The 10742-nt window shown below is 42.5% G+C and overlaps 1 protein-coding gene across 1 annotated transcript; it reads left to right on the top strand.

Moving 5' to 3' along the window:
* Positions 1-4522: 4522 nt before the first annotated feature.
* On the top strand, positions 4523-10742 carry LOC104408781 (serpin B12-like). The gene is made up of 7 exons (XM_010018494.1): positions 4523-4690; positions 6301-6414; positions 6776-6907; positions 7767-7884; positions 9116-9258; positions 10047-10217; positions 10338-10742. Exons 1-7 carry the CDS (start codon positions 4523-4525, stop codon positions 10740-10742), a joined length of 1251 nt encoding a protein of 416 aa, XP_010016796.1.

Genomic DNA, 10742 nt, shown 5'->3' with positions numbered 1-10742 from the left:
ATTCTTTTGCTGGGCTCTTGCACATTTCTCCTGTACCCTGATCCTCCCTGCTGGGGGATTGTTTATATTCTTAAACAATGACTATATAAAACAGGAAAGGTGGAGTAGTATTCAGATTTTTGTTGTTGTTGTTAGTGGGGATGCTAGTCTTTGCTGTCAACATATTAGCTCTTGGGTTTGGCAATGATACGTAGAAGCTTGCTGAGAAACCTGTGCAGCTGCACACAGACATAGCAAATAATTTGCCACTGTACAATGTGTAACAGGGCAATGTACATCCATGTCTGTTTATGTGTGAATAATTGGCCTAGAAGGAGATAGAAAATATACTGAAGGTACTGATGCAAAATAATAAAAGCAATTCGAAAAAGGCCTTGCTAGCATAGAAGCAGCAGCCCCAGAGGCTAAGTTGTTTGGAAAATGAGCCTGGTAACATTGCCCTTGGAAAGTTATTTTGTACTGAAATGTATGGGGTTTTAATTTAAATCATGTTACATTGGAAATGTTTTGTGTCACTTAGGGATGTTTAGAGTTTCTGTGTTGTATGAAATCTCATTTCTCTTATACACTGTTCCTTTTACTCCAAATCAGCACAGAAAGACTTGGAAATGTCTTTGTGTATGAACAGTCATGAAAAAAAAAGAAAGTAATTTCTACCAATCATACAGCTTTCATGTGAAGAGACAGTACTATCTGGCATGTGCTCCTTTTTTAGGATAGACACATCATTTCTACCAGGTCTGTCTTCCTTTGTGTATGAGAAATGAATGTGCATTAAAGCGCCTTAATGGGATGCAGATTGAATAAGTAAAACATGTAATGGGAATTATCATGAGGCATCAGGGAAAACAGGTTCCTACTTACTTACCTTATATTACAGAATTACCTTAAAAACAAGGCTACAGCTCTCTTACCCTCCCCACTTTATTTACTGCCTTCTCCTGTTGACTGCATAATATAATCTAATACACTTATTAATTATGAGAGCTTTGAGCACACCTTTTTAATTTTTGAGAGTTTTTGTCTTGATTTCATTTACCCTTAGCCAAAAGCAAACAGTAAATAAAGAATAGATCATTAATAGTTATAGAAAAGGAGTGTTCATCATTTCATGCAGCCATGGAAGAATGTCATCTGTACAAGGTCTCTGGAATGCAGTGGTTTCTTCTGAAGGATGCTCTTCTTTCTGCGTAGCTGCTTGTTCACTGTAACAGCACCAGTGATTTCCATCTGCTGTACTTCATTAAAAGTTACTGAACCATCATGCAAAGCATCTCCCTTCATCAGCTGTAAAGCCTCAACTCTGCTTGCACTATTATTAATGTTCAGTGCAGACACTTTGGCTAGTGCAGAATGGCAGCTAGGATCTTTCTGGAACACTTCTTTTGATCTTATATCTTCTCTCTTTACCACTCAAAATCTTTTAAAAGTAATATTACCATTTATTGTCCACCATGTAGGTGTTCTCCAAACTGCGCTGTCCTCGCACTAACTCCAAAACTCTCACTGATTGAATGATTCCACAGATTACACACATGGCTGTATGGTGTGGAATCATTCATACACTTGCGTCCGCCCAAATCTGGATTAAGACGTTCACTAAATTCTTTCATTCTTCAGTAACTAAGTTCCTCCAGCAGCCCACACCTCTCCTCCCTTGCTTTGGGTTTCCAGGGCAGTTCCCTACGTGGTTCCCACTCACAGAACCATGGAGTTGGCCATAGTGTTTGCACCTGGATGTCTCCCTGAGGATAGCCTGCTCCTTTTTCTAAAGGAGTGGCCACCTTGGTGTACCAGACACTTGTTTTCAAAACCTGTTCCCAGCTCCTGAGCTTTCTGCTCTCTGCTTAGCAGTCAGTCCTCTCCCACCAGGGTGGGGCTGAGGTGCCTCCTTCCTGATGAGGAAGTTTATTAACTCTTCTTCTCCTTGACTTGTCCTGAGGTTTGGGCACACCTACAATATACCTCATGACCTACATTTGCCATGAACGATCTCACAGCTCCGTCTCAGGTCTTTCAAGAGGTGTGGAAGTGGAGCAATACAAACTTCAGCACTAAAGAAGCACTGAGTTTTGTTTTCAGAAGGTTCTGGGTAGTAGGTAATGAATGTGGCAGAAAAGAGAAATGACTATGCAGTGTGACGTCTTTTTCTTGTGGTAAGGTGACTGTGTTATTAAAAGGAAAAGGAAAACAATGTTTCATACAAAGACACAAACACCAGAGCCAGAACAGCTGTTTTCAGAATTAATGAGATACAACTCACCTTTAATTTGTTTGTTCAGCAGTCCTTTGGGGTATTGCTCCTCTGTTTTGTCCATTTGTATTAGGTCTGTATGTGAAACACTTCTGGACTTCAGGGTATAGTAAATGTCTCAGTATGAAACATACATAAACTTTTTCTTTCAGCATTGCAAGTTTTTTCCACAGAGCATCAGTCGGAAATATGCTGAAGCATTGATTATCGCTGTGCTTTTCAAGCTAGTCAAAAGGCACAAAACATCTGCATTTGCCGCATGTGGCACTTTCATATATTCAGCAACTTGACTTTCAGCTATTCCAATCCACTGTAGCAATCCTCTTAGACTAAGTCTGTTTTCCTCTGGGCTGAGTTCATTCCCACTGTATGGCACTTGCTGTGGGCTAAGATGGTTTGCAGATAAATGTGCATCTCAGCTGAGCCATGTCAACTCCCAGCACCCTGGTAACTCTTCCGGCACCTGAGCCCCAGCTTCTCATGCAAAGTTTGTGTCTGGCTCATGGCTGAGCATTCTGCATCTTGAGGACAACAACTGTAGCTCTTTGAGTAAAGAAAACTCTGAAGGGCAGACTGTGAGGAGGGGGACCGTGGCTGTGATAAAAGAGCTGGGACATCAGTGGGAGAGCAGGGTAGCAGGAGAGCATTGGTTGTAAGGGAATGGAGGTCCCCAGCACTAGAAAGCCCCTTCCCAAGAAGGCTGTAGACCCTTCGCAAAGGAGATCAGGACACCAACAGCCCAGGACAGGTTTTACAAGGGCTCTGCTAATGAAAGATCCTGAAGTTCAGCTTTGCACCAGACTCTCTCCACCCCTATATAGCCTTCTGGTGACACAGGCTTGGGCTCCTCATGTAAATAGGCCTTGCAGATAGCAGCAGCTGGGCAGCACAGGGCTCAGAAGGAGTGTCTGCTTTGCCTTCTGTGGGCAGTGGGAATAACCATCCAGCTGTGCACTCACCCATCTCGTCAGTGGAAAGGAGCTCTGGCAGCTTGCGATGGACCCCATCGATGCTTGTCCCAGTGCAGGCTGAAAGCTAGAACAGCCAGATCTGTGCCGGCAGAGACGTGCGGGTCTTCTCTCCATACTGTGGCTGCGTATTTTCCCTAAATAAAGTATCTTTCTGGAACACAGGCCATAGCTACTCTATGTCTGCAAGCAGGCAGGAGTGTGTTGCTTTGCTTTTCACACAGTTTTCTGGTGTGCTGTCCAAAATATCATTTGTTTGACACTGAAAGTGATGTGGGTTTTTTTGAGGTGTAATAATTCCAGAAAAGCTCATATGATCCTACTGATATCCACGCAACAGCTTTACAATTCTCTCTTACAGGACAGGAAAGGAGTTTCAAGCCCCCTTTGTTTCAGATGGCCTCCTGCTTGGAACTTGTTCTTAGCGGAGTGGATTTAATGTAAATAACCCACAGAAAAGGTACCAGACTGTAATGTTTCTGGTACAAAACAAAAGAGTGACACAGGTCTCGTCATATCCTTGAGCAGGAACTTACAGACTTCTTTTCAGGGCTGTTGAGCTATTGCTTTGTTTGGAAATTTTAGTTGCGTATCCTGCCTGAATCTGTGGCTCCTGGGCAACTCATAGGATCACAGACTATTTTAGATTGGAAAAGACCTTTGAAATCATCAAGCCCAATCGCAAGAGGAGTGAAAAACTGTATTTCAAATTGTTCATGTTTCCATACGTAGTTCAGCCTCCATAGCTATTAATGACCCTTTTTCATGTAAGAAAACATTTAATTAATAGTGATTTTATTTTTATAAACCTGTTGTTTGAAACCCTCATACCTCTGGTTACCAGACATGGTTATATGCAGGAGTAGTTTCTGTCATCAAGTTTCTGTCACTAATTTTACGTAGTTATGAGAGAAAAGAGTTGATGTAACTGTAAAAATGAAACCAGTTTGGAGAAGTAAAATGTTAATCCACAATTGACTAATTTCAATACCATGACCTGAAATAAGACACACCATGGGATACGACAAAAAAAATGGTCCTTTCTCAGGAATTCACATTTGTTGTGCACCTGTGTCCCTTTTCCGAACCCTCTGTGCCCTTGCTCCTGCTGTGTAGCATGGACCAACAAATGTGTGCAAGGTTGGCTGTTTCAAACTGTCAGAATTTAGAAAACTTCTTTTATTTAGCAGCTATGGGACAGTCTCAGGGCAGACAGATGCTTCACAGTGTGGTTAACTAGGCAAGAAGCTGCATTAAATTTCTTCTTTCTTTTGTGCTCCCAGTCAGCAACCGCTTCACGATGGGCTCCATTTCGAGACCGGTTACTGAGTTTTGCCTTGATCTCTACAATAAGCTCAACAGAAATGCAGAGGACACAAATATCGTCTTTTCTCCAATGAGCATCTCTGTTGCCCTGGCCCTGCTCCAGCTAGGTGCAAGAAACAACACTGCTGCTCAGATAGAAGAAGTAAGTAGTAATGAAATGTGCCGACATGCTTCCACATTGCTTGCTCTTCGTCTAACGGAAATTTTGGGCATCCTAGCATGACATGTGTGAGAGGGTCTCATAGGAAACAAGCAATGAACACAAGCACAGGTGCTGCCTTCTCAGTCGTGCTTGGTGCACTATGGTCGTTACCACCTGCTTGCTTGAGTTGTACCATGGCCCCATGCAGTCTTGGTAGCAGCGAGCAAGAGCTGAATGAGAGGAGGTGATCCACCACAGTGGAGCACTGTTGCTTTCCCCCAGCCTGCTGTCAGAATGTCAGGCTTTGTTTCAGAATTACAGGCAGGTGCTTCCTCTTGTGGTTGCTATGAGAATCCTGAAAGTGTGGGTCTCTGTGGGGAGAGTTGCAGAAATGTGAAGTGATAGCACCTGGGGGGCTGGAACCATCAGCTCACTCATCACGACATTCAAGAGCCAAAATGTCTCACCTGCAGAGCTCACAAAGACCCAGATGGTCAGGGAGGAGGTGAAGATCACTGCTCCAATTGCTGTGCCTTTACTCCCTGCAGTATAAGTTCTGCTCTCTGTAATCTTTCTTTTCTTCTCTTGTTTGTGCTCATGAGTGGTAAAAGAACAATAATCCTAAGGCACAGGTTCTTGTCAGTAGCTGGCTCTGTAGTGGTAGATCTTCATTCATCATACCCTAACACTGCCATGTGCACAGTCTGACTGCTGGGTCACCTACAGCCAAGGTAGATGTGCCCTCCTCATGAGGTTTCCAGGGTGTGGGGGTTTGACCTTAGCTGGTGGCTGCTAGGTGTCCACCCAGCCACTCTTTAACTCCCCCTCTTCAACAAGGACTGAGAGATGAAATAAGATGAAAGAGCTTATGGGTCGAGGTAAGGATAGGGACATTACTCTCCAATTACTGTCCTGTCAAAACAGACTTGGCTTATTTTGGAGCCAGCTGGAATCAGCTCTGACACAGGGTCAGCCCCCAGTCTCTTCCTACTGAGGCCACCCTTGCAGTCCCATGGCTACCATAACCTTGCCACGCAAACCCAATATACAGGGGCTCTTGCTTATTTTAGGAGGATTCCAGTATCCTCAATAAAAAAGATTGCTTATGTATGATGCCATGTTATTATGATGGAGAAGCTGTTGGAAATTTCTCAGTAGATATTTGTACATTAGAAAAAAGGACTAGCTTCCACTAAGAATGGTGTCGGTATATTTCCTAAGCTGATGTGAAGACTAAGAATTATTCCAAAAGCCAGTTTTGATGTTTTCATAGAAAACTATTTTTATCTCTTTGCCTGAGGCAACTTTTTGTTTTGAAATTTAAGGTAACTGTAGCAATAAAAATACAACTCAAATGCAAATATTTTGAGTTAGTGGAGGCTAACATTTTGAGGGATTAAGTGCAAGTTCTTGGCTAGCTGATATAGCATGTGAATTTGAACACTAATATATGACCAGTTTCAAGCCTGTCATTTTAGCCTGTCTGAAGCTGAGAAAATATCTTCCATAAATCTACACCATTTATCCAGGACAGCATAGAGAACCTTATAACCAAGGAAAATGCTTTTATCCCAGTTACAGTTGCCATAATTTGGCATCTTCAACTGCAGGTGCTCCATGCCAGGAAAAATACAGGAAGAATGAGCCTTGGATCTGATTATGAGAGCACATCCCCAGAAACACAGCCAGAAGGAAGCCAGGAGAGACAGCTTTCCCCCTCGCAGGTACGTCCCCGGGTGGGGAGCACTGGAGCCTTGTCTTCACTGCAAGGCAGGTTTCTAGGTATAAAGCACTAGAGTCTGCCACTGGAGGGAGTCAAGATCACACGCACAGACTGCCTTATCCTCTAGTAAATGCCTGATACAGGGTGATACTTTATTAAGGGCCGAGTCTTCCATGGAGTCAATACCAGAGCCTTCGGTCTTCCCATCTGAAGGAGGATCAGGCTACAAAGCTGAGACTAACTGGATTTAAAAATCAGTACAGCAGGAGATAGCCCTATAGTGTAATCTAGTTAGGATGTAAATTAACAACCAAAGCTATATGGAGGAATTGTTACGATTGTTGTGTTTATAATATTCCCAGTGTAACAAGGATGGGGACCTTAACCATAAAGAGTTCCAGGCACTGCTTTTACAACTACAGAACCTTGGCGAAAGATATGTTTTAACCCTTGCCAACAATCTCTTTATACAACAAGGATTTGAACTCCAGCAGGTAAGTTACTTGGTATCTGCTAACTGCTGTGGCCCTGACCTCAAGCTTCCCTATAACTGTGAGCCTTGCTAATGTCCCCCTCAGATGTAAAATGGAGCATTTGGTGTGTCTTTTGGGGCTGATGGGGAAGAGACAAAAGTGCCAGCTTTTAATTATTTTGTTTGAAAAAACCACCCTGTTGATATCGATGGCTACAGGGCAAAAATAAAGCAGGAGTCTGCTCCTGTTTGGCATAAGTCTACACTCAGCCAGAGTGTGACTGCAGTCAAACATGCCTATTCAAGCTGTCCATAAGCTACTTACTTCTGTGCTTTCAAGTGGCATGCTGGGGCAGCAGGAAGCTTAGAGAGGATTTATCGTCTGAGATGTTACACGCTTCCATGCATAGGGCTGCTGTGTGCTGTGCTGAACTTCTTACTCCTTTCTTACTGAATGACAGAGCAGCCTCCAACTATGCGACTATGTGACTCCAACTTGCTAGTCACATCTTTGCTTTTCTGTCAGTTACTTCTGTTGAATGATTTGGATACTTAGGCATTAAACAACACATCTTGCATCTTCTCAAATTTTTTGTTTTTATCTGTACCTCAACGATGCAGTTCTCCATGGGAAGACTCTTTCTTCTGGCTTTCTTCTTACTTATTTACTTTTTTTGCCTATGCAATAGAATAAGTATCTCTCCTTCAAAGGTTCTCTGAACAGACTTCAGATAGTTGATGTTTCCATAATGAAATTTTGTGTTATGAAGTGTGCAGGTCCCTCATAATTTCTAAAATAGTTCTGAACAGTTGATTTCTTTCAAAAGGGAATAAGTGCTTAACAGATTTGACCAACTCATAATCTTTATTTTGCTTTACAGCAATTTCTAACATGCTCTAAGGAACTGTATGGAACAATGCTGCAAACAGTGGACTTTCATGGTGCTGTTGAAGCTGCCAGAATAAAAATCAACACTTGGGTTGAAAGTGAGACACAAGGTAAACCAAAGTAAATCTGTAGCCATACTACCAATGCCTTCTTACACTGCTTCAACAAAAGAAATCCCAGGGTATGAAAAGTAAAGACTTGCTCATGTTTCTGGGTGTTCAATCTTATGCTGTTTAAAGACAATATGTCTTCCCATCCACTCTTGAAATATTAGAGTAAGTTATAAGCTGAATTATTTCTGAATTAAAGGTGTGTTTGTTGCCAAATACTTTTGTACTCCCACCCTTATGCCTGGCATGATAATTGCAATAGTACCTGTAAGGCTCAACCTGACAAATTGCTTCTATGCACAGCCACGAATGCAGAGACAGGACAGCAGGGGATGGAAGCTATGAGCTTCATGGTGAGACTGGGAACAGCCTGCGGTGGGGGGGAAGGAAAAGAGGAGGATGACTGAAGACCTGATTATATGTATAGCAATGCCCACAAAGATCAGAGATGTTACCACAAGCAAGATTCACTATCACAAGTGACAATCAACCAGCGCTTGCCCTTGACAGGTTAGCAGGGGCCATTTGCTCTTGTTGATTAGACTAAACATGATATATGCTATTTTCCTTTAGTTTTGCCAGAGCTGCAGTAGCAGCAGGATGAAAGTTTTCTAAATAAACCAAAACTTACTGGGGGACAGGCAAATAGATTTGAAGGCTTCTGTAATTTCTCAGTTGCCCATCTCCTGACCAAACCTGTGCTTGTACCGGCAGAGTGGCCGGTGACTGGTGTGGGAAAGAGCTCTTCACTTCACCCCATTTGGGTCTCAGTGAGAGGGCTGAAGGTTCACCAGCCACCATGCCCAGGGTTAGGAGTCATCATTGCTCTGGGTGCTCCAACGAAGCCTGTGAACATACCAACTCCTACTTCAGCTTCTATGTAGAAAGTCAGAAGCTCCACAGCTGGTTAACTGCTGTGCTTGGTGCAAAGGGAAAGATTCCTTTATGTAATCCAAAAGAGGTAAATAATGATGCTGCCTCCATCCTTATGCTTAATGTCACCTGGCACATATGTATGGACACTGACACTGACAGCTGGCTAGTTTGGTGGCCCTCCCTGGCTGGTAACAGTGCAGAGGAGTCTACCATTTGTTTGCCTGTACTGCCCCTTTGAATAAACCAAGAGCTGGAGTTCTAAGTTTCTCCAAAACTAAGTTCACAGACAAGTATGAGAGTCTCAGTCCAGAGTCTTAATGACAACTAATATTGTATATTCTGAAATTTCCTTTAGGTAAAATCAAGGAACTCTTTGCTCCTGGTGTGATTGATGTAAATGCGTTGCTGGTGCTGGTGAATGTAGTCTACTTCAAAGCATCCTGGGAGCACAAGTTTGAGGAACAAAAAACAGTACAGAGAGATTTTAAACTGAATAAGGTAGATCTGCATTCTATACATCTTAACATTATTTACCCTAGATACTGTGAGCACTGCAGCAAGCATAATGGAGAAGCACAATGCCCAGAGCTCAGCTGCCCTGTGAGCAAGGTGTGGGTCAGCTGGAAACTTAACCTGCCTCTCCTGTTGGGTAGAGGTGGCAGGAGGGTTTTTCCTAGAAAAGCATATTTTTCTTCACATGTTAATCATACTAGCAGGATTTTTGCTGAAAACATCATATGAAAAAGTCTTCTTTCACTGCTCTAGAAGTTAGCTAAGAAGTCAGCTAACTGTAAAAGGCAATTTGAGCCTTTATAAAGATTCCAAACAACCCCATCACAAAAAAAGCCAACATAATACGACCTAGAAGAGGATACCTGAGAAACGCTATGATTTTGCTCTTAACCTATTTATTGCTGCCTGCCTAAACAATTAGTCTGATAAATGACAGCCTGATTCATTCAGTGCTATTTCTTTTTTATCCCAGTCCAACTTAGGACTTGCAAATTTAACCAGCATTGGCCTGTTTGGAAGTGTAACCCTATTAAGCAACTTCACTGTCTGATCAGTTGCAGAGAAATGGTTTGTTTGTTTGTTTTTCCCAAAGCATTATCTTCTTCATTTATGCATGACAAAGTTGATGTTTTGTGTGTCACTGTAGATGCAACAAAATAAAGTGAAATGTTTAGCCTAGCAGCAATTACTGCTGAAACCCTGACTACTGATACCACACCTAGAGTAAGTTTAAATGTTAAAAGCCGTACTGACTGTATAATTCTTCTAAATAGAATGAGAAAAAACCTGTGCAGATGATGTATCAGAAAGGAACATTTAAATTAGGCTACATTGAGGAGATGGGTGCTCAGATCCTTGAACTCCCTTATGCTCAGAAGTCACTGAGCATGATCATCCTGCTGCCAGGTGACATGGCTGATGGATCTACCAGTGGACTGGAGCAGGTAAGGCAGTATATATCATGGACTATGGCTGGATTTCTTGGTCTGAATTATGGCTGGGTAAAGATCTAAATTTTTCAAAGCTGCTCACTTTTTAAAGCTCTTTTCCCCCCCATCTTCTAGATTGAAAGCACAATGACTTATGAAAATTTGATGCTGTGGGCCTCTTCAGAGCACATGTTTGAGACAACAGTAGAGGTACACCTCCCCCAATTCAAGCTTGAAGGCACCTTTAACCTCAATGAGGTATTACAAGAGATGGGGATGACCGACGTCTTCAATGAATCAAAAGCTGACCTTTCTGCAATGTCGTTTGCAAAATCTCTGGTACTGTCAAATGTTGTCCATAAGACGTACGTGGAAGTCAATGAGGAAGGCACTGTAGCAGCAGCTGGTACAGGAGCTGCCATTGTGAGGAGGTCTCTTCCTCTCACGGAGGTTTTTATGGCTGATCACCCTTTCTTGTTCTTTATTAGACATAATCCTACTAATACTATTCTTTTCTTTGGCAAACTCTGCTCACCTTAA

Source organism: Nestor notabilis, unplaced genomic scaffold (assembly GCF_000696875.1).
Source record: "Nestor notabilis isolate BGI_N333 unplaced genomic scaffold, ASM69687v1 scaffold2117, whole genome shotgun sequence".
NCBI lineage: Eukaryota > Metazoa > Chordata > Aves > Psittaciformes > Psittacidae > Nestor > Nestor notabilis.
This window is presented reverse-complemented; position numbering and strand designations above follow the sequence as displayed.

What these genes read in the sequence shown, in the direction of transcription:
- LOC104408781 (XM_010018494.1), top strand. Translation starts at nt 4,523, where the DNA reads ATGGGCTCCATTTCGAGACCGGTTACTGAGTTTTGCCTTGATCTCTAC. An exon ending in CTGCTGCTCAGATAGAAGAA is followed by an intron (nt 4,691 to 6,300) that starts GTAAGTAGTAAT and finishes CTTCAACTGCAG; the next exon opens with GTGCTCCATGCCAGGAAAAA. An exon ending in GGTTGAAAGTGAGACACAAG is followed by an intron (nt 7,885 to 9,115) that starts GTAAACCAAAGT and finishes AATTTCCTTTAG; the next exon opens with GTAAAATCAAGGAACTCTTT.